The sequence below is a fragment of the Melozone crissalis genome, unplaced genomic scaffold, assembly GCF_028551555.1.
Source record: "Melozone crissalis strain CALT ecotype California unplaced genomic scaffold, PUWL_Pcris_2 ptg000086l_1, whole genome shotgun sequence".
Taxonomy (NCBI): domain Eukaryota; kingdom Metazoa; phylum Chordata; class Aves; order Passeriformes; family Passerellidae; genus Melozone; species Melozone crissalis.
Genome location: NW_026535863.1, coordinates 1,351,548 through 1,375,478, shown reverse-complemented (window position 1 = coordinate 1,375,478; position 23,931 = coordinate 1,351,548). Strand labels below are relative to the sequence as shown.

The window sequence follows — 23,931 nt, the reverse complement described above, 5'->3', positions numbered from 1 at the left end:
GCATATTGGAGTTAATTCCAGTTACAGCTGTAGCCCACGCAGTCCCATCCTTCTTGTTTCTCTCTCTTCATTCCATGTTGTTTTTTCTCTTGGGCCTGAGATTTGGATCATTTGTCCTTGGTCCCCAGCTGGAGAAGGAATTGTTTTGTCTCCCTACTCTGTGAAGAGAGCTTACAATCCCTTTATATGAAGCCCAGACCGACACACTAAAGCAGCACAGAATCTGAAAAATAGAAAAGCCCAAACCTGAGGTATCACTAGGTGGTGAGCAGATATCAGTTTCTCTGGGTCTGGATTGAAGGCACTTGAGATGATAGTTCATGTTCAGACTCAGGTGTTTATTATTTCTTATCAGTAAAACAGTCTCACTACTGTCAGTTCTGCAGCTTTTCATTAGAAGGCACAAAATGGCCAACAATCTCTTGTTACAAGGTCTTTTAAGACTAAACTGTCCAATTAAGAATTGACACCTGGATTATTTGCCCTTTTAACCCAATAACTGATCCCACAGAGCCCCCAGTGCAGACTTTTCTGCCCAATTACAAAAGGCCACCCAAACCCATGAAGAAGAAGGAAGAAGAAGCATGAAGAAGAAATCCAGGACAACACCCTATGCCCTCCATCTTGCTTCCATCTACAACATACTAAAAATCCCAAACCCTAAATTTCTCACCAAGTGATACACCTACACCACTCTCTATAATCTATTTCACACTTTTGTGAATTCCAGTCTATCTTGAACTCTGGGAAACTTTCTCCATGAATGAGGGTCAAAGTCAGTGCTGCCCTGGGGGTCAAGACACCCTAGAGCAGACAGAGAAATATTCCCAATGTGCTCTGGGTTTCCACAGGCAAACATCTCCCAGCACAGCTGGGAGAACCACAACACCTTCTCATGTTAATCACTATTTACAACCCAGTCCAATCTCCCTGGCCATCAATCCATCCCTCTCCCTTTGCTCAACACCTGGGGAAGGGCTTTCACTGATCCCCATCCTGTTTCTCTCCCACGCAGCCGCCTGGATGCAAACCTTATCTCCGTGGTGCCCGACAGGAGCTTTGAGGGGCTGCTGTCCCTGCGTCACCTGTGGCTGGACGATAACGCGCTGACGGAGATCCCGGTGCGCGCCCTCAACCACCTGCCAGCGCTGCAGGCCATGACCCTGGCCCTCAACCAGATCTGGCACATCCCCGACTTCGCCTTCCAGAACCTCAGCAGCCTCGTGGTGCTGTAAGCCTCCTCCAGTTCTTACTCCCTTGGCTGGGACAAGGTGCTGCCCAGGGGTTCCGAGGGGCAGAGGGTTTGTTCCCCCTCATTTGATATGAATTGCTAAATTTGCCTCTTTCGATTTTTGTCATGTTTTCCCCACTTTTCAGTGAAGAGCTAGAAAGCTCCCTGATATAATTCAATAAATGTTTTGTATTAAAAAAAAATCAGTAACTGGAAACAAAAACCAGATTATTTTCCTTAAAGACTCAAGCAACAAAAACCTCATTTCTTTTTTTCCCTCCAATCCCTGTGTTAAAACTCCAGGAATTTCTAGCAACATGAAAAAAAATAATTAAATTGCAACAACCTGCAGTCAGGTCAAAAAAGTAATATTTTAATTCCTTGGAAAACACACCAGCTCACTCCCTCTCCTCCCCCTAGCCCCTTTTATTACCAAATACGATTTTAAACCAAAGGTCTAACGTCAACACCTTGTCCAAGCCAGTGCCTGCTTATTTGCATGAGTGTGGTACATCTGCACGTCAGATGTTCTGCGGTGGTTGCTGTCCAGTTCTTGTTGTTAGAATCTCCTGGCCAGAACTGGGAGCGCTGGGGAGAGCAGCGCTGCTCCAGGGATGGAAAAATTCCCTGGGGAGAGAGAGCAGCGCTGCTCCGGGATGGAAAAATTCCCTGGGGAGAGAGAGCAGCGCTGCTCCGGGATGGAAACGCTCCTGGGGAGAGACAGCAGCGCTGCTTGGGATGGAAACGCTCCCTCCTGGACAGTGAGACACCAAACCAGCCACAACCTCCGGCAGAAGGGAACTAATCCCTCTGGCAGGTGCTCTGGAGGGGCATCCTTTCTATCAACAGATTATCTTCCCTTTAAGAGGAACTTCACATGTGCAAATTGGATGGTTGTTACTTCTTTGGTGTTGATTAGCAAGTTGGAGTGTGATTGCCAATTTTAGAGCTCTTCTATGCACATGAAATGCCACCTCTAGTTTGGTAATTTGTATTGATAGCAGGGTGTTAAGTAACCTCAGCATGTAGTGCCTTAGTGAAAGTTTAGCAATTATTTCCCTTTCAAAATTTAAAGTGTTTACTGAGACCATCCAGCATGGAAAGTGCTTGGACAAAGCACAGTTCAGAGTTTTATTAAGCATCAAATTCATCTGTTTAGACAAAGCATAAAGGCTTATTTAGGAGAAAAGCAAAAAGCAACTTGAGAAAAATCAAAAAAGTAGTTTTCACCCACAATAGTGCTCATTCTCTAAGGCAACCCCGGCCACCATAATGCAACCACTTCAGTCAGCTTTAATAGCTCACTCAGCGGGTAAGCTGACATTTGGGGTTTCATTTCAGCCTCCAAAGCATGCTGCTTTCATTCCGGCTCATCCCATACTGTGGGCAAGAAGCAACTCTTTAATTAACCAGGCAGGCTTGAGAAATAAAAGTCATTGACCATTAGGTCACAAGGGAGGGAATAATGTCCCACCACACACAATTGGAAGGGAACACATGTGTGATCCTGCCAGGCTCTGCGGGACACGATGCTGCATTTTTGTGGGATCACAAGTGTTTGGCAGAACTGGCCCCATCAATCTCTCCCATGCTTCCATGCAAGCCCTTGTCAACACATCACCAGTGGAAAGTCACCCAGTGTCCCTCCTGTGTCCCAAGCAGGGACATGTCCCTGCTCCAGACTCACCCACAGAGCTGACAAGCCAATGTTCCCAAAAGGCAGCCAAGCTGGAAGGAAGGCATTCCCCACCAGGGTGCAGCTGGTCTGTGGCCTTCCTCTGCAAACGTCGGGGTTTGCAGGTACATGGAGGATCTGCCTGCTGCTACAGACACGGAGCTCCCAGCTGCAGGGTTAGAATGAGCCCCTGGGACGGGGAAAGGCGAGGGCAAAGGGGCTGGGCACAGGGGAAACCCTCATGTGCAGCCTGGTCAGGACTCAGGGACACAGCGGGACATGGCTGAGTGTGGCTGACCATGGCTGACCATGACTGACCATGATTGACCATGGCTGACCATGGCTGACCATTGCTGACCATGGTTGACCATGGCTGACCATGGCTGACCATGACTGACCACGGACTGACCATGGCTGATCACAGCTGACCAAGGCTGACCACAGTTGACCATGGCTGACCATGACTGACCACAGCTGACCATGGCTGACCACAGCTGACCATGACTGATGACAGCCGACCATAACTGACCATGGCTGACCATGGCTGAGTGCAGGAGGCTCCCAGGTGGGCTGTTCCTCCTTCACTCCCCTTGTGCCCTGAGCAGAACCACTTCACCATCCTGCACTGCCACAAGCACTGACATCAGAGCCTCAATCTGGAATACTTTAAAGGTTTGATGTCTGTAATAAATGACACCTTTGCTGAGGAATTCCCTGATCCTATTCCCATCTATTGCTGCTGCAGGCTTCGAGCTAGGGCTGCAGGCTGTTCAGTGAGCTGAGCCCCATGTTCATCACTCATGAAATCCATGAATCTCTGTAACTGGCACCATCCTTTCCCAGCTTTAATAACAAAGGCTCCATGAGCTGGGGTGCTGGCACTGTGCTTTGATGGCAGAAGAGAGGTGGATATTTGATCAGGATACTTCATAGGAATCGGTGGTTACCTTCCAGTCTGATCTATTCAGGGCCAAATGTATCTTAGTACCTGCACACAGAAATAATCCTGAATACTTTTCAGCTGATGGTTTGTATGAAGTAAAGGTTGCTTTACAAAAATCATCATCTTTCTCGAGCATAAATCTTGAGATATTTCATTCAGCAGTCAGCATCTGAAACCCCCATGCTGCTGTGCTGACAGTCCAATGAAGTGTCTGACAACAGCTCTCAGTAGTGTCCCTCATTTCCTCTGTCAGCTGAATTCAGCAAGAAGTCTCAAGCCAGGAATCACAGCACCTCTTGCAGTCAATCCCACTCTTCAGAGGGGCTCTCAAGTAAAATCTTACATAGCCAGGGAATCCCCCATGCTGCAGATGTGTCCTTGCTGCCACATCTCTGCAGAGAGCTGCAGTTCCCTTCTTCCCTGCTGCCACCAAAGGAGCTCTCAGCAGAGGTGCTGGGATGTGTGTGGGACACAGAACCAGAGTGAACTTTCCAAAACAGGCCAAGCAGGAGTGAAGTTTGCCCTGTAATGAGGGACCTGGATAGAGAAAATCTTCAAGTAGTTTTACTTTCATCACATAGCAGAGAACCCTTTAAGTTAGAGCAAAAGAGGTCAAAACCCAGATCCTTCCTTGTTTGGGTCCACAGGGAGCCTTGGCTCCTGCAAACCTTCAGGAATCATTTTGGCCCCACAATGGGAGCAAAAGAGAAGCTCCACTCCTCTGACCTGGCCCTCACCCTTGCCTATCTGGTCAGAAAAGGACTCTGGGAAAAGTTGTTCTCATGCCATTACCAGTTAGTTTTGTTTAACATCCTCTAATCCTTGTGCTGTGTGTCCATCTCCTCTGTGCCACTGCTATATTTGTCATGTCTACTGCACCCTTCCCTCAGCTCAGCTCTTCCAGTCCCCATCCTCCTACCTGGTTTGCAACATGGAATCTCAGGATGGTTTGGGTTGGAAAGGACCTCAAAGCTCATCCTGTTCCACTCCATGCCATGGCAGGGACAACTTCCACTGTCCCAGGCTGCTCCAAGCCCCATCCAGCCTGGCCTTGGGCACTGCCAGGGATCCAGGGGCAGCCGCAGCTGCTCTGGGCACCCTGTGCCAGGGCCTGCCCACCCTCACAGGGAAGAATCTCTTCCCAACATCTCACCTAAATCTACTCTTTCTCAGTTAAAAAAAAATCTACCTTCTTTTTCCCTTGTCCTGTTGCTACCTGTCTGTGTAAAATCAGAAGTCAGTTCTCATATTACACTTATTTTTTCCTTCACACCTTCAGGTGAAGAAACCAACTCTGTACACTGCATCAAAGCCAAAAATTAATTCTGGTTTATATCATGGCGCAATGCTGTTCTGTACCCATTTTCCCTCTTCTAGCTATCCCTGTCACTTCATTTGCTTTTTTTCATATCTACTAAGCATCAATACCTCTCCCCTGGAGATGTATAAAAGCCTGATAGTGTGTGTGCTCATAGAGGACTGGCTCTCCCCTCTGTTGCACTGAGCATTCACACAAGCTGAATATCAGCTGGTAATTTATTGTCAAGGTCACTCAGCAGCACCTTCCAGCTGAAAGTGTGAAGACAGTAAATGAAGGATCTTTAGTAGAATTCCTCTTTCTCACAGTTTTTGTCATTAAAGGACATGATGCAGCTCTCTCTCTAACAGAATGGTTTAGTGAATAGAAGAGAAAACTTGTTTGCAAGACTCCTGGGTTCCCACTCCCATTCTGTCCTTGTTCTGGTGGAACTCTGGCTGAGACTTTCAGAAGGGATCACTGCACTTCAGTGTCTTCCTTGCCCAGGAGCTGCCATCAACACACCCCAGCTTTCTAGGGAAGCTGATCAGTCATTCCAGAGCCATCTGGGGCCTCCCAGCACCCAAAGCCCAGCCTGGTGCAGGATGAGCCTGTGAATCCTGCCCTCACCTGTGCAAGGGGGTTACCAGTGTCTCTCTGAGAAGTTGTTGGGAATTTTGGTGCTGGCAGGGAGTGCCAGGCATGTGCAATTCATTATCACTAAGAACAATATTGCTTGGGACATCTGGGTCCTATTCATGAGCCTTTTTATTGGCAAAAGTGCCTTTTCTCTCAGAGGACCAAGCTTGCTGCCTTGGCAAAAGTGGATTTCCTTCTCCAGCACTTGAGGAAGAAGCAAATCGTGCTCCAGTGCACCCTGAGAATGTCATTTCTGATGGAGCTTTATTCTTTGCCAGACAAGCCTCATGCTGGTCCTCCAGTAATGGAAACAATCCATGGAATTTGCACCATTTATGATTTAGATTTCTCTACTTATCCATGGCCAAGTTGAGGAAAAGGACAATTTTGCCACAATAAAGATGGAAGCTCATCATGGCTGTGGCTCGTCAGGGGAGAATTCATATGATGTCAGATTTGAGTTTGGTTCAAATCATCTAATGCAAATAATTGATGGAAAATGTTTGCATTTGTCCCTTTTTAAAAGAAAAAAATGAAGTCATTAAAAATGAAAGCAATGGCAAATCCACCACTTCTCTTTGTAGTCTGTTCCAGTGGTTAATCATCCTTAGTGTTAAAAAAAAACCCCACTCATATTTCCCATTTAAATTTTCTTTGGCTTTGACTTCAGACATTTGTTCTTATTATTCTTTTCTCTGTTAAATCACAGAACCATTTTAGTACCCAGTTTCTAACCAGGAAGAATCCTATACATTACACTGCACTCATCCCCTTGATCTTATTTAATATGCTAAACAGATTGAGTTCTCTAAGTCTTCATCCTACTTTTTTTCCAGACCTTGGATAGTTTTTGTTCTCTTCTCTGCACCCATTTCAGTTCATTGACATCCAGTTACCAGTGTGGGTATCAGCGCCACGTTTGTCCTGCCAGATCTGCTTTCAGCATTGTTCAATGCAGATGTTGATAAAATTTCTCTTTCCTTGCCCATATAGACAAGCACCTTCATTAAAGCAGTATTTAGGCACTAGTTCAGCTTGTTTCCCTTCTGTGTAAGACAAATGTGCAGTTCCCTTGGAGGTGGCAATGCCAGAGTTGAAAGTACTGCCTGTGTTGGGCTGTCTCTCAGACTGTTCTCCAGAACTTTTGAATTCACTGAAAAACTGAATGGAAAAGGAAGTCAGATGAAAACTGAACAAATTTGACTAAGGGTGCTCCATGAATGACGGGGGAAATCACATTTATTCCCAATTTCTGATAAGAAATTGTTGACAAGGAGAGAAAATCTTCTGTCTAGAGTCTGTTGCATGTTTCTTATCGTGGGTCAGAATTAATCCTGTAGGGTTTGATTTTCTTCTGCTTTGTTTCTAAATTCTCACCACCTGAGGCACCAGCCAGGCTGCAGCCTCTGTCCCCAGCCCGTGTGGGATTCTGCAGCCGCTGTCACTGATGTTGGTTTCAGCAAGGGCTCACCAAGGAGCTCCCTTGTCCCACGGCAGGTGGGAGCCCTTGTGCTGCTGCAGGAGCTCCCACCCTGCCAGGGCTCAGTGTGGCCATGGCTGTTCCTGTTTATGATGGAAGTGCATGGCTGAGAACAGCCAGCCCACAAGACAGCAGAGACCGTCCTCATCCTGGGCACAGCCTTCCATGGAGATTTGCCCAAACCCATCCTCACCCCATGGCACTGACCTGCAAAGGAAGAGACCCAGCTCCTAAAGCCCATTGCCCTTACCAGGGTTACAGCAAAAGCTTAAAGACTTCCCATGTTTTTGCATCACAGGGGTTGTTTATAGCCCAGAATCAAGCACCTTGAGCTGCTATCAAACCAGCTGAGCTGTAATTTAGAGGGCAGAATATAACGTTGTGTGGGCTGAGCTCAAATTGACAAGCACTGGAGATGTTGCAATTCCACTTGTTAAAATTTGTTTACCAGGGGAGAAAAAATGAGGCAGGATGGAGGGCAGGAACATCTTTTCAAGTGTTTACCTTTCCAGCTCTCTTGTTTCTATTATTGCCATGTGGTTGGGTAACTCTAGAGTTCAACTTGGACAGCAAATTTTTTTATAACTCCCTTTTTCGGTCGTTCATAATTTTCTCACCAACAAAGAACTTCCTTCGGATGATTTTCATTACTCTGCCTCCAAACAAAGCACTCTAGAGCCAAATATAAACACAGCAGGTGATTGCTTTTCTCTGCTGTCTCCTTGCCTGGCTGCAATGATAGCAGTCAGCTGGGGAGCATGTCTGAGCTCAGACAAGGCGTCCAGTCACACTGTCCTGACAAAGCTCCAGGGAGCATCCAGAATGCTGAATGCTTCCCTGGCACTCAGCATTCCCTTGTTCCCCACTGTCCCCTCACACCTGATATGTAGTTCTTGTGGTACCTCTTCATGTGATCCCATAGCAACTCCAGACCCCAACCCTCTCTTTGCCAAAGGCAGTGGCAAAGGAACTCAAAGTGTTTTCAGCACCAGCTGAAGAGAAGGCAGCATGACCAGAAGTGCTAACTTTTGATGGAGGAAACCATCTGGGCATGAACTTGTTTTCTTGTGACAAAGAGAAAATTCTCCCATAAGATTGTCATTTTGATCTCAGGCTTCTTTTCTCCTCTTAAAGTCACAATCCAAGTTTTCTTGCAGGCAACATCCTTTTCTTTTTTTGCGTTTGCTCAAAGGAGCAAACATATTTTATCAGATATCTTCCCCTTCCCTTCCCCTTCCTCTGAAATGTTTGTATGTTCTCATCCCAGTGACAAACATCCTTCTCAGGCTGGTTTCTGTTTTTCTGTTTTAGGCAATCCCTATCAAACTGCCCTAGAGCCTGGCTGGGACAGCACTCCCAGCTTCCTCCTGTTTTACCCTACAATATTTGGCAGTGGGAGCTGCCTGTGCTCAGCCAAACAGCTCACGCTCAAATCCAGGTGGAGGGAGAGATTTTTCAAGCTGAGACACATTTAGATCAAGCAGCAAATAATGAAAAAATCATTGATCCACCTGCCAGGATGGAGCCTCCCCCAGGCTCTTGGGAGGAGGCAGCAGCATTGGACAAAGGCTGGTGCATCCCTTGCTAGTGCTACCATGGGCATGGGACAAAAGGATCCCCAAAGGGAGTGGTATGGCAGAAAATCACCATATGGACTTGGTGTTAAAAGGGAATCTGAACTGATCAGGAAAACCCTCCTGAGAGACCTTGGTGGGCAGTCAGCACACAGAGCATCACCAAGGGGGTGAAGTGCAGGCTGGTAGAAGTGCAGACTGGGCAGCAGTGGGTTGTCTTCTCCTGTTTTCAGCAGACTTTTCTCAGACTGCTCACAAGAAGTCTGTCCATGGACTCAGAGGTGCCTTTGAGTGGAATTTCAGAGGGAGATGCACAATTAGCCACAAGTCATAGCTGCAAAAGAAGTGATATGGAAGAAGTACTGAGATGTGCACACATACACAAGAGTCTCTGATAACCCATGACAAGGAATCCAGGGATTAAGGCCTTGGGTTTGCCAAAAGACTGAGACAGGGGAGTGAAGGATTCATGGAAACACAGAACCCAGAACTCCAGAAACTCATCACCTACAGAGCTTCCAAGGCAAAATTACCCCAGGTGGCTTTGCAGGGCCCCCCAGCACATGGCTTCCCAGTGCCAACGTTAAGGCTGGGAGCTCCCAAGCCTGTAAGCAATAGATGTTTGTGGCATGTAGCAGCAGGATGAAGGGGAACAGGAAAAAACTGTTCCTATGGTGCAGAGAATGTGCATCAGCCTGTGGCACAGCCCCAGCACTTCAGCCAGGCACTCTGAAGCACTGAGCTGAAGACAACTCTCACTGCAATCAAACTGGAGCTGGTCCAGGAGCTGGCAGTGTTTTCTTTTTTCCTTTTTTTTCACCCTTTCACATGAGAAGATAATAAACTGTGACTAACAGGATGATTTTGCACTCAAAGTCTTCTTGCTGGTACTAAGACTCCAAGGAGCCCAAATATGATTGTGTCCTTAGATAGCACCCAGTGCCCATGAGCAGCTGGTGAAGCCACAGATGGGCTGAGCCCAGGGTAAGGTGAGCTCTAGGGTGTTTCTTGAAGCTTCTTGCTTAAGCATGTTCATCCACAGCTACCTGGCAGCTGTGAAGGTGGAGATCTCAGGGAAACTACATTAGCTTGGAATTTCTGAGAGGAGTGGGAGTTCTGTAGCTCTCTGCAAGTACCACTGCACCCAACATGTCTCATGGGGTAAGAGAGGGAACCCCATAAGTGCCCTTGGCATCCCAGCCCAAGCAGTGCTCAGCATACAGGATGTTCTGGACCACAGGAAAAGGTCAGCCTGCACCCCCAGTGACCATCTCTGCTTTGTCCACAGGCACCTGCACAACAACCGGATCCAAAGCCTGGGAGCCAATGGCTTTGATGGGCTGCACAGCCTGGAAACCCTGTGAGTGCCTGTTTCATTCTCTGCTCTAAAAACATGGGGTGTGTTCATCCCCCATCACAGCATGCATTGTCAGATTAACCCCTTTTCTCACTCACAGATGAGGTAACTGAGAGGCATTTTAAAAACTTTTATTTTATTTTATTTTCAGTCTCATGTGAAGGGTGAGACAATACAGATGTTATAATTCACAGCATCACAATCAGAAGCCAGCTATTTCCTAATTTCAATACATTGTAAGTGTTTCTTGGTTTATCAGCTTTTTGCCATGCCGTGCTGCAAATGCCTTAAAACCAATTATCTAAAATTACCCCTCGTGAGTCCCACTACAATGCATCTTTCATAATTCTATTTCTCCAAAGTATCCAGTCTTATTTACAAAACCATCCTTTGAAACTTATTTCTAGTTCCATTTCTCTCTCAACAATGTCCTGTTCCATAACATCTCTAAGCCAACATTTCTTATCTCCAAGTTTACATACAGATACACATTATCTGAGCCTTCTGTCAAGCTTTAAGAAGTCTCTACAAATCCATTTCCCATATGCAGGATGGGGGCCAGCCCCACATGTGTCTCTGGTCCCCAGGCACTGAGGGCAGCAGCAGGGCTGACTCCTGGCACCAGTGGATGCCCAGGGTGATGCCAATGGGGGAGTGAGAGCTTGGGCATTCCTCCTGTGCCTATGCTGCTGCTGCAGGGGGATTTGTGCACGCGGGCAGGGTGCATAACAAGGGGTTCTGAGGCCCTGGACACCATTCCAGTCCAGGTGCAATCCCAAGAGCTGGGATGCATTCCCTTCTCAGGGATTGTGTCTCCTTCCTCAGCACATGGGCATGGTCCTAAAGCCTCCCCAACACCTGCCCACCAAAGCGAGAGGCTGACTAGAGTTTGGGGCGTGTAAAGTCCTCTGGGGTCTGTGGGATATCTCTGTGGGGTATCCCTGAGGGAATCTCTGTGGGAGATGTCTGTGGGGTATCTCTGTGGGATATCTCTGAGGGGATCTCTGTGGGGATCTCTGAGAGGTATCTCTGTGGAATATCTCTGAGGGGATCTCTGAGGGGTAACTCTGAGGGGATCTCTGAGGGGATCTCTGTGGAGTATCTCTGAGGGGATCTCTGTGGGGATCTCTGAGAGGTATCTCTGTGGAATATCTCTGAGGGGTATCTCTGTGGGGGATCTCTGAGGGGATCTCTGAGGGGATCTCTGAGGGGATCTCTGTGGAGTATCTCTGAGGGGATCTCTGTGGGGATCTCTGAGAGGTATCTCTGTGGGATATCTCTGAGGGGATCTCTGTGGGATATCTCTGAGGGGATCTCTGAGGGGATCTCTGTGGGGATCTCTGAGGGGATCTCTGTGGGGTATCTCTATGGGGTATCTCTGTGGGGTATCTCTATGGGGTATCTCTGTGGGGTATCTCTGAGGGGTATCTCTGAGGGGATCTCTGAGGGGATCTCTGTGGGGTATCTCTAGGGGTATCTCTGTGGGGTATCTCTATGGGGTATCTCTGTGGGGTATCTCTGTGGGGTATCTCTGAGGGGGATCTCCGAGGGGATCTCTGAGGGGATCTCATGTCTGCTGGCATCACCCGCAGCCAGCTGATTTCATTGTGCTTGGTGTGGCTGGGAAACAATCCCTCAGAAGACTGCAGGGAGGATGGGAATCAGGAATGAACTCACCTCCAGGACACACCTTCAGGAAGGTAGATTGAGATCAGATAGTTGGAAGAGATTCTTGGCTGTAAGGGTGCTGAGATCCTGGCACAGGGTCCCTAGAGCAGCTGTGGCTGTCCCATCCCTGGAAATGCCCAAGGCCAGGCTGGACAGGGCTTGGAGCAACCTGGGATAATGGAAGGCGTCCCTGCCACGGCAGGGGGTGGAATGACATGGGCTTTGAGGTCCCTTCCAAGCCAAACCATCTGTGATTAGCAGCAGGGGGCTCACCCTGAGCTCAGGGACAGTTTCATCCCACAGCCTGGCCACACATTCCCTGTGCTGTGACAGCTGCATGAGGGGCCTGGGCCTCATGTGCTGTGCATGGGCCCAGGAGGAAACATAAACAAGCAAACCCATGAATTGAGGCTCTGAAAGACTGGAAGAGGTGCTTGATGCCTTCAATTGTGCAGAAATATGTCCCTTCATGCAAGCTCGGGGTCGGAGTCAGGCCCTCAATTCCTGCCAGGAGAACCAGGGGGGCCAGGTCATGGCAGGAGGAGATGCTGCTTCCCAGCATTCAAGTGCCACTCAAGGAGACAGGGTCCCTCTGTGCCCAGCGTGGTGCCAACAGCAGCTATCGGGCAAGAGTGGCAGCAGCAGGCAAACCCCTGGTCCCCAGACACACTCCTCAGGGCAGGACCATGACACACATTGTCTCTGCCTTGCAGACTGGCAGATCCTGGGGCCACCCAGAAGGGCTCAGCTGGGGAGAGGCTGAGCTGTGCCAGGGGTGGGAGGCTGATGGATGGTCTCCTCTGGTGACCCACGGGTCCCAGCTTGGCTTTCTCCCCAGTCATTTCTGGTGGTCACAGGCAAATGTGTGAGGGCACAGCTGTGGCACCCAGGCAGCACAAAGGCAGGAGCTGCAGGAGGAAGCAGAGAACTCACTGATGGAAGAAAATCTTGTTTGGGCTGTAGCAGACAGACATGCAGCAACATCCCATCCTGCATCTGGGCAACCCTTCTCTGCAGCCAGGGTGGTTAGAGGTGCTGCTACCCATACCAAGCAGGATGGAGCTACAGAGGAAAAAAATGGCCCCTTGTTTGCTGGGGGAAAGACTAAAGGGTTTCATAGCCCTGGGAGATAATTCTGTTTCCACAGCCATTTCTGCTGAATGCTTATTTTCCCTGTCTTCCACTCTGCTCCCACTCTCACACTTTCTTTGCTTTTTGTTGCCCATCTGAGGTACCACCCAGCACCTGGGGAGTTCCGTGTCCCCTGTTCCTGCTCAGAAGCCAGGGCTGTGCAGCAATGGACTCTGGAGCTCTGCAAGCCCTGTCTCTGCTCTGCTGATCAGGTGTGAGGGTCCCACAGCCCCAGCCTGCAGAGCTGCCTGCAGCAGGGACAGTGTTGGGGCGGAGAGCTCCAGACTCTCCATGCTCTCCTTTATGTCTGATTGCCCTGAAGCAGGGACCTCCAGAGCAATGAGAGGCCTTCTGCTCCTCTTTGCCTGAACACCCAATTCTCTCCTTCGGGCCAGCAGGAATTCCAGCTCAGTGACCCCTGAGGAATGGGTGTTCCTCAAGTGGAGCCACCCCTATGTCAATCCACCCACCTGTCTGCTGACCAAAACTGGGCAAGCTCTGGGGATAAAAACTGCCAAACTTTTGGCTGCAGTGTCCCAGCCAAGCTGCTGGACCTGCATCTACCTTCCACCTCTCAGCTCCTGTGCATGTGGAGACGATTACAGTCTCCACATTTATCCTTTAACTCAAATTATGATTACATTCTGTTGACAGCACTTAGCACATTTTCTTGGCTTGTGGAGGCCAAACCATGCTCTCAGTTACCCCGTGGGTGTTACCTCCTGGAAGGCAGCAGGATGGTAAGGGTTGGTGAAGACAGAAATTTCTCCAGGGTTCCTAAAATGAGTATTTGTGGCCAGATGCTGATTATAAACCAGGCACAATAGTTGAAGAACTGTAATATTTGAATGGAAAACATTGTTTCAGGTTTTTCAGAAGAGCCTGGGAAGTTTTAGGTGCAAAAACCTCTGTCTCCCTAAGGGAAATATTTCTTCTCATATTCAGCTAGACAGGAAATCTTCTATTTTTATTAAATGCCAAAACCCTGAGAGAAGGAGCAGGCACTGCCCCGTGCAGGTCTCAGCAATGTGTGAGCTGCATAAGTACAACCACACTGCTCACCTGCTCCAAGTCCCAGCATTTCTGCAAAAACAGATCCCAGTGGAGCATCTTTGTTCTTGGAGAGGACTTGGCCCTGATATTTCAGGAGGGCAACAAATCTAGAGAGAGGTGAAGCCAGATGAATGACTTCACATTTCCCTTGCATTGACCTGCAGCTCCTGTGCACAAGTCAGCTCTGCCAAGTGCACAGTGTTCTCCTCACTGATGGGGGACAGGCAGATGTGCAGCACCCACCAGGCCTTAATGAGTCAAATACCAGCATGAAACTGGAGAAAGCAGCTCCAAGAAAATTTCTCTGTCAGGGCAAGACCTGGCTGCTCCCCAGCCGCCCCCCCAGCCTTCTCTTTCTGGGAAGGAGAGCTGGCAGGTAGGGTAGGCTGGAAGCAGCTCAGAGCCTGGGCCAGGTTCCAAAGGGGTTTCGAAAGAGCCCTGTAAAGCAGTGAGATTCCCTCTGCAGCTCCCACCAGCCTGAGAGATGGCACAGAACAACCCTGCAGGGCTGTGGGAAGAAGCCCCAGGAACCAGGATTAGATGGTCAGAGTGGGAGCAGCTTGGCATTTTTTAGCCCTTTCCCAAAGACACGGAGTAAAAGGAAGTGTAAATACCCTGATGTGACACATTCTTCCTGTAGCCACCTTGGGTGATGGCCTCAATCCTCCACACAAGGTGTACGGTGAGAGGATGCCCACAGGAAATGCAGGGAGGAGGCAGCACTGCCCTGCTGGGCATGGATACCATAAACACCAAGGGAAGGACAACCATCACCGCCTGGCATGGCTAGAGGTGGCCAGGGTGAATGTTTGGACCATGGCAAACGGCCTGGCACAGCAGGGTGAGGGTATCCTGAGAGGGTGAGGGATGGGGAGCTGAAATGAAAAAGAGTCAAGAGAAGCCCCATCTCTTGCAAGAAGTAGGTGCAAGGCATGCCAAGAGCTGAGACTGCAGACCCAATGCTCTTTGCATTGCTCCCATGCTCCAGATCTCTCCTGTCAGTCCTGCCCCATGGTGTATCCTCCTTTGGGATGTTTAACTCCTGCTGTAAAACATCTGGCAGCATCACCTATTTCTGCCATTTGGATGGAAAGATCTTGACTTCTACATTTCCTGATTATTCTAGACTCAATTACTCAGTCTTTAACAAAGCAGCAAGAAGGGCAAGGGGTTTAGACATCTGCTAGTGAGAGATGTCTCTGCCCATGGCAGGGGTGAAAAGAGATGATCTTTAAGGTCCCTTCCAACCCAACCCATCCCATAATTCTGTGATGAGATTTGTGTGTCATAAGCCTGGTGAGTAGAAGTATTATGGGAAAGCTGATGGAAGGAGCAGTTAGGCTGCAGCCAGGAGCATCACTGCAATGGCAGAGACTGGTTTTTGGGAACACCAGACCTTGTGCTCAGGGCTGGGGCAGAATGCTAGGGAGAGCATGGCTGTGGTTTCAGAGGAACAGCCATTGGAGATCCCATCCCAGTGGCATTTTCAGTGAGTCACTTCCACAACTGCTTTGGTGGAGGGTTTGGGAAGATCCGTGGGATGGCCCTGGGATGGGATCTCTCTTCTGAAGAAAAGGAGGAAGCTATTTTTTCTCCCATCAGACTGTTTTGTCCAAACAGGAGAAGGGTGGTGGTGGCCCTGGGGTCACACACACACACAGCAGGAATCCTGATGAGGATGAGAGTCCCTGGGTGCTCTGGTACAAGCCAGGGGGGCAGCAGCAGTGGCTCTGGCAGGTCTGTGCTCTCAGGTGTGGCTCAGCTGGACTGGCAGTGCCAGGCAGCACCTTGGCAAAGCATGTGCAGGGTCCCCACCACAAAATCCACCTCACATTCTGTAGGAGCATCGGGGGGGTAGGATGGTGGGGATGGATGGAGACGAGAGATCTCTGCAGCCAGGGCTTGGAACTTGTGGGTTATTGCAAAGGGCCTGGGTGCAGGGCCCTGCTGGGAGCTGCCAGCCACAGCTGGAGCAGGCCCAAGAGAGGAGCCCCAAAGAGAGAGAGTGAGTGAGAGAGAGAGGACAAGAGCGAAGAATAAGAGGACGAAGTTTCCATTACAATACCATAAATCTTCTTCTGTGCTGAATATTCTAATTCTCACTAACCAATCTAGTACAAGATACAAATCCTATAGCATTTACATTCAACCTATAAGAATCATTACATTACCACACTGTGTCACATTTTAAACCCTAAAAACTCCTCTTTGGGCCCCTTCTGCCAAGCTGCAGGGTCTGCTCTGACCCTTGGAGCTGTCTGCAAGCAGAGGGTGTTGTTTCACCAAAAGGGGATCACCTTCAGCTGGCCACACCATTGTTTTCCAGTTGTTCAGTACCTGAGGTATCTCAAAGCTTGCTTTCATTTCAATCTCGCTTATAGTTTCTATATTCTCAAAATCTTTGCCAGACAACCATATTTATAAGGCTTTCCTGTCTCATCTTCCCCAACAACATTCCCCAACACCTGCTCAGAGCTCTGCCTGGGGCTGCTGAGGCAAAGGGAAAATGCACAGTAAGAGCTGTGGCCCTGCTGTGGGTTCTGTCATGGACACGGCCAGGTGCCAGGGAGCAAGGACAGTGCCAGGGCTCCCCTGCCTTGGCACACTCACACAGCCAGCCCCTGGTGCTGGCAGAGAGCAGAAGCCTGTCCTGGCAGTGTCCTGCCTTCCCAGCCAGCCCCAGCAGCACCAAGGTCACTCTTGGGGCACAGGCAGGGCTGGGGAATCAATGGCTGCTCCCCAGGACCAGCTCAGAGTGCTGGAGGTCTCTGGGCTGCAGCCAAAGTAGGAACAATCTGCCGCAGAAGTGCTGCTCCTCTGGGAAATCTCCAGCCATGGACGTGCTCAGGGAGGCCACGCAGCCCTGCCCATCCCCTCCACCTGAGATGACCCCGCTGTTTCCTCTCTGCCTGGATTCTCCCTCCCCCTCTGCATCCCTGCCAGCTCCTCCGCCCATCACACAAAGGAGATAAATCGCTTGGAAAGAGCAAATCTCCATTCATTTAAAAACCTTTTAATTTATTTTTAAAAAATAGCACTAATAAATTAGAAACTTCTCCCAGAAGGGCTGAATCCAAAACCCTCTGGCTCCAGGCACTTTATCTGCCTAACCTTGCCTCACAGGAAATGCCCTTACCACAGCACCCATCCCATTATCTGGGTAATTAGTCAAGTCTGTAAATGCAGAGCAGAGCTGGAACCTACCAACTCCTCTGGAGAGCTGAATTTTCTATGGGAGAGGAAAAAAAAATAAAAGAAAGTAAGAAAATTAATATAAAGTACACCTTGGGCAATGAAGGCAGGAAGAAGGAAATGGGAAATATCTCCAGTACAGCTCATACAAGGGTTGTTTAACACTTTAAGGGCCAGGCAGGCTTTGCTGTTCTCCCAGAAAACTGTCAAATGGTACCTTGCTCCTCAAGTGGATCTCTCTCCATCAGCATGTTTAATTTGAAGCCTTTTGTGCAGTCTCTTGATGTTAATCCCAAATCTGTACAATTCCCAAAGCAGCTGATGGATCTGACCCCTCAAGGACACCCTGTTTGCTGCGCTGAGCTGCTCTGGTACTTCCTCAGCATCCTGATGCTCCAGTGTCAGCACAGCTCCCCAGGCAGCTCAGCAGAGCTTGATTGTGTGATCCCAAGCTGCCCTGCCAGAGGATGGGAGGGAACTTCAGGAGAGGCTCAGGGTCTTGGTTTGGAAAGTCAGGTGTCTGCTAAGGAGGGCGGGAGCCTCCCCTGAAATGGAAAATGTAACCCCCTCCCTCCAAATTATAATTTTTGACATTAAGGGGCTCTCAGGAAAAAATATGGGATGTTGCAATGACCAGCAGCACTGGGGCTCTCCAAGCTCCAGCCTCTGAGTCTGCACACAATGCTGTGACCATCACAGGTCCTCAGCTTCTCTGCACTTTGGGCTTCCTTTTGCCCAAAGCCTTTCCCTGTTGCCAGAGCCTTTCCTGGAGCAGCTGTCCGTGCATTTTCCTCCCGAGGTGTGTGATGTGAAGTGATGCCTGTGCAGAGCAGGACCAGCCCTTGCAGGTGGCAGAAGGGCAGCAGAGGCAGCTGGGGGGCACATTTCCACCATGGATGTGCTGATGCACAGGAGTTCTGCTCCCTCCTGCCAGCAGCAGAGCTCCAGGGGCTGATCTCCAGCCATTTGTGCACCTTGGGGAGCAGGTAGAACTCCCCAGCTTCTTTCCTGCAGTTGGGGAATGCTCTGCTGTAGAGCAGGCTTCCCTGAGCTTTGCCTTCCTCTCCTTCCCCTCCTCCCTGCCTGCCTCCTGAGCCATCAGCTCGTGGGTGTTTCTGTGTGTCCCAGCACCCAGAAACGAGGTCCCTTTGTGTCTGAATGTGCATGGCAGAGGGTTAAATACATCAAACATTTATCCATCACCTCTGTCAGTCAGAGAGCAGAGAGGAGTCCTGGGTGGAGCAGCCACACACTGGACACTGCCGGGATGTTCTGTGGGGGTCAGAGCTGCACTGGGAGGGACTGGTGCAAGGCAAAACCCACAGACAGTCAGCAATGGATAACCAGAAGCACAGAAACCCTGTAAAAGTGCTGCAGCACCCTGTCAGTGAAAGGCTGAGATGTTTCCAGGCCAGCAGAATGAGTCCTCGTTCAGAGACTGCTGCTTGGTCCTGGCAGGAATCATGTACCCCAAGTACCTGACAACCTTCCCACAGTGGGCAGCTCATCTCTGCTTCTTTGGGACACACCTGCACTCCTCAATTTCCCTCATAGCCTGGCTTCTCCTTATAACTGGCAAAAAAAAGGGGTTTTCTAGGGCACGATAATGTCCCAATGAAAACACTGACCCTAGCAGATGAATCCCATGGTGGGTCTTGTCTCTCTGTGGTGCATGTGAACATCCCCCTCTTCCTTAGGGAATGGGGACATTGCCTGGAGCCAGACAAGTGCTCCGGGTCATTCCACATCCCCCTTCCCTCCTCTCAATGCTTACAGCACTGGCAGCATCTCATCCCCCAGGCCAAGTTGGGTATAGCGGATATTTTTGCTCTCAAAGAGGGGGAGAGAATGATGCATTTGAATTTATTTTATTAGAAGGCTAATTAATTACTTTATTATACTCTATTATTTTATATTATATTACACTATATCTAATATAATACTACATATTATATCTAAACTGAATTTGCTAAGCACTCAACTCTGCACACAACTGTACAGAATTTCGTGACTGTCAACTGACAGTCCTGACACACGCACACTTGGCCCTGATAGGCCAAGGAAATAAAACACCATCACTTTGGGTAAACGATTTTTATATTGCATTTTACTTTTGCACAAACACAGGCACAGCAAATGAGATAAGACTTGTTATGATCATTCTCTGAGGTTCAGAGAATGTGAATCTCAGAAATGTTCTTGGGAAGATGGCTTTGCTTTTCTCTGTGAGGAGAAATGTGGCTACACAAGGGCACACACACACTGCTGCCACCTGTGGTAATCACATATCCTCAGAACAGAGAGAGACACATCTCTCCTAGAATTTCCTGGGAAGTTATGAGAAGCTGTGAGAAAGCTCATAGAAGAGAATAAGGAACAATTCTTATCTCCACTTGCTGCACCTGTTGTTGTACACATGTGGAATGTGTTATAGGAAAGTGTTTACCAAAGAGTAGTTTCTTAATTAGACACTAGATAGTGTTTAGATTAATTGACCAATTAAGTTAAAGCTGTGTCAGACAGTCTGTAAGAGTTAGAAGTTAATAGCATAGTATAGTATAGTATAGTATAGTATAGTATGATATAGAAGAATAAAGCAATTATTCAGCCTTTTACAATGATAGAGTCAATGCTAATTATTCCCCATTCAGGGAACCATTGCCACAACAGCCACTGCCAGGAGAGTGGGCTTTGGGCTGGTGCTACACAACAGAAAGTGTTGCAAGCATTAAAAAAGCCACTAAGGGTGCCTGGGGGCATGTTCTAGTGTGGGGTTAATGCTTGGACTCAATGATCTTGGCTTTTCTAACCTTAATGAATCTGTGATCCCATAAAATACAGCACCTGATTGTGCAGTTATTTTTCATATTTGAACTAATCTGGCAAGCCATGACTGGGTGTATGGAGTCTGGGTAAAGCTGTCTGCTCTGTACTGGGCAAGAGGTCAAACTACATGGTCACCATGGCCCCCTTGGGCTTCCAGACTATCAATTAAATCATTTCCAGTGCTTGATTTGCCCACAGTAACCAGCACAACTAGCAGAGGCAGTAATTACATTTATTGGCAGCTTGATGAGGTGCCAGCACAGGACAGGTGGAAATCCAGGTCCTCAGAGGAGGCTGCACAAAAAGTCCCCTCCAGGCACCATGGTAACATCTCCAACCCCACTGGGACTGAAATAGTCAGCAAATGTCCTATCTAGAGCTTCTAATCTCACTTCATCTTCAGGTTTATTAGCTGCAAATTTGTGGTGTTTTGTGGCTTATGGAAGAATTTATAGTACTATATAATTTTTTTTTTGGCTTCCTGTGTGGAACCACTAATAGTCCCTAACAGGCAGAAAATTGACCTGAGACTCTTTCCCCTCCTTCTCTCCTTTTGGCATGACTGAAGATATTAATAGTTCCAGGCTGCTTGCTGTCAGCTTCAAATCACCCTGGCAGTTAAAGCCCAAAATAACTGGGCCTTTGATGTCAACTTACTTTTATTTCTAAATAAACAACAGTGTTGGTTAAGATCTTCCAAATATGAAGCTATAGGCTCCCTCTAGCAATGAAAACAATGGAAAGCCAGCCAGTTCACTGTGTCTTGGGCAGACTGGGTGACCTTTCAGAGGCTTTCATCTCAAGCAGAAGAACAGACAAGGCTCCTCCTGCCATCCCACTGCCGTGCTAGAGCTGGTAGCTTTGAGCCTAGCTCAGGAAAGGGATTGTTCACAGCCATTGCTCTTGCACATCAGTTCTGAACCTCTTGCCTGACTGATTTCACTTTCAAAAGCCCTTGATAATGGAGAAATCTCCTTTATGTCATGCTCATTATTTTTAATTTATTTTTGTTGTTGTGAGGCTTCCCTATTGCTTGGCATAGCCACAGCCATGGTGTGTTGCCATCCTTCCACCAAGTAATGCTGCCTTTGATTTCCTTTGTGCCAAAAAGGACAACACTCCTGTCCTTTTAAAAAAGGGAGGAGAGAAAAAAATTCCTTGTGTTCTTTCCCTGAGTAAACAGCAGAATTCAAGGATTAATTTGGGGCTGGAGGATCCTTTCCCTCGGTTGCTTTTTCTCCCTGATTTCTACTTTTGTTCCTGGGTTTTTTGGGAGAGCAGGAGCTCCTTGTGGCACAGAAAAGGGATATTTGAGCTGATCCAGGGGAAGATTCCTGGTGTTTTGAATGAGAAATGGATGAAATCAAAGTGCTGGGGAGGGAAAGGCTGTCCTTTAATCATTCCTTTAATTATTCCAGGGAGACAATACTGTGCTGAGGAATTTTCCTATTCCCTGGGATAGGAATGAGGGAAAAGTAAAAGGAAATTTCTGTGCTGAGTTATTAAGGATAAACAACAACCAATGAGTTTTTTCATGTGGGAAACCCCACAGGTCACACACAAAGTGACAGGAGAGCAGACAGGAGTCCTAGGGGGAACAGCCATAATCTGGACACTGCTGGGACTTTCAGTGGAGATCAGAGCTGCACTGGGAGGGACTGGTCAGACCCCAGGGCTGGGGCAGCACTGCCAGGTCCAGCTCCCTTGGGCCAAGAGCCCTCCTGGGCATGCCACAGCAGTGCAGTGGGAACAGTGAAATGGCTTTTTGCAGCTTTCTCTGCCTCATCCCAAATCTGGAAGCAGTGGGAAGGTGGCAGAGTGTGGAGCTGGGGAAGCAAAGTATTGCCCAAGTACATCATGGAAGGCAGGAAAAGGAAGGGAACCCTTCAATGTTCAACCCTTCCTACATCCACCAGCTCCTGGAGAGGGTTTGTGATTGGTGGGCAGTTCACTGACATGCTCAGGAGAGGAAATTTCGTTGCCACCGGAGTCAAAAAGCAAAATCATCCCTGACCCACTGAGCTGTGAGTCCTTCCAATCTGAGTCCTGGGGAAGAAGCTTTGGTGGTCCACCAGCAGGAACATGGGCTAAGTTCCCCATTGGCAGCAGGCAGAGAGGAGATGTCTGGGCCAGGTGGAGCCTGACAGCACCTGTGGAAAGACCTGAGGACTGGATTTCAGCAAATGAACAGAAACTTCCCCATGGACAGGGACACCCTGGTGGAGGTTGAATGCTGTTTCTGGGCCATTGCTTGAACCAGAGCCCAACTCCAGTTCTGTGACAGAAGAAGGGACATATTGCAAATCAACAGCAACTCCAATGTTAGTGAGGGAGAGAGAATGTCCATCTGACTCCATGGATACCAGAAGGCTAATTAATTACTTTATTATACCATATTATTCTATACATCTAAAACTGAATCTGCCAAGCACTCAACCCTGCACACAACTGCTCACCCTGCTCTGAATCTCATGACTCTCAGCCAACAGTCCTGACACACACACACACCCACACCCCCCCCCCCACACACACACACACCTGGCTCTGACAGGCCAAGGAAACAAAACACCATCACTGTGGGTAAACAATCTCCATATTGCATTCTACTTTTGCACAAGCCCAGGCATAGCAAATGATAAGAATTGTGTTTTCTTCCTCTGAGGTTCAGAGAATGTGAAACCCAGAAATATTCTTGGGAAGATGTGCCTTACATTTCCCTGTGAAGAGAAATATCTCTGCGAAGAGAAATGTGGGGCTACAGGGACAGGGAAATTTTTTCACGTCATGGTTTGGGTCTGGGCTTTGGGAAGAGTGGCCCCAGTGCAGGGAAGAGATGGCACCTGAGGATCACCCTGAGTGCTGGTTTCTTGCAGCCCCCTCCATCCAGCTGAGCCCCATGAACTGGGCAGAGCTGGGCTGGGAGCTGCCCTGGGGACACATCAGGGTGAGAGCAGCGCTCCATCCAGAGCTGCCACCTGTGAGCAGCACCAGGGACCTGCTCCCCTCAGCAGCTGGGCTCTTTCCAGGAGGGAGGCTCACCCCCCCAAACCCAGGAAGCAGGGCAGGAGCGAGCACAGGCATTGTCTCCTCTGAACAGAACAGAACAGAACGGGGTCGCTGGCAGCTGGGGTGCAGCAGCAGCACTACACCTGGTTGCATTTCCACATTTCCACTTTCCAACAAGCCCAGTGGCTGCCAGCATTCCAAGATGGGCTTTCACCCAGCAGGAGCTGCTGAACACAATGAATGCTCTTTGTATGTGTCAAGTGCAGAGGGGAGGGAGGCCCCAGGATGCTGCCAGGGCTGGGAGCGCTGTGTGTTCGCTCAGGAAGAGCTGGTCCTGCACGTACTTGCTCACATGGGGAGGTACAAACAGAACCTTCATCTGCTGATGAAAGACCAGCCTGCCTGGAAGAGGTGCAGGCTGGAAAGGAAACACATTTTTAAAGACAGGAGCAAATATTACAGCACGATGAATTATTCCCTGTAAATTATACCGGTGGCAGATCTAAGATCCCTTGTTCTGTTAGTGAATCACAGGTGAGCCAAGGCTCCTCTCTGCTGGGAAATACTTTCCATCTGTGGCAGCTCACAGAAACAGCCCTGTGCCATCACAGGAAGCCTCCACAGTGGCAGTGACAGTGCAGTGATGGGCTGAATGTCACCTGGGGCTCACAGAGCCTCTTCTCCAGGGACCATCCCTTGGCATCACACAGGCTCATCGCAGCCCCAGTTTGTGGTGCAGGAGAGGGAAGTGGCACAGGCAGACACCCAGTCTTGAATGACCTCTGCAGCTCTGTGGGATCTCCCTCTAATTTCAGGGAGTCACTACAGGGTGACATTTTTAAATGTATTATGCACCTTA

General features: G+C 48.9%; 1 protein-coding gene across 1 annotated transcript in view; it reads left to right on the top strand.

The window, feature by feature from the left end:
• LGR6 (leucine rich repeat containing G protein-coupled receptor 6) overlaps positions 1 to 23,931 on the top strand; it is a 170,004-nt gene that overhangs the window by 112,031 nt on the left and 34,042 nt on the right. Inside the window, exons 5-6 of the mRNA XM_054290752.1 lie at positions 1,016 to 1,231; positions 10,128 to 10,199. Coding sequence (XP_054146727.1) covers positions 1,016 to 1,231; positions 10,128 to 10,199 — 288 coding nt within the window. The remainder of the gene's footprint in view (positions 1 to 1,015; positions 1,232 to 10,127; positions 10,200 to 23,931) is intronic.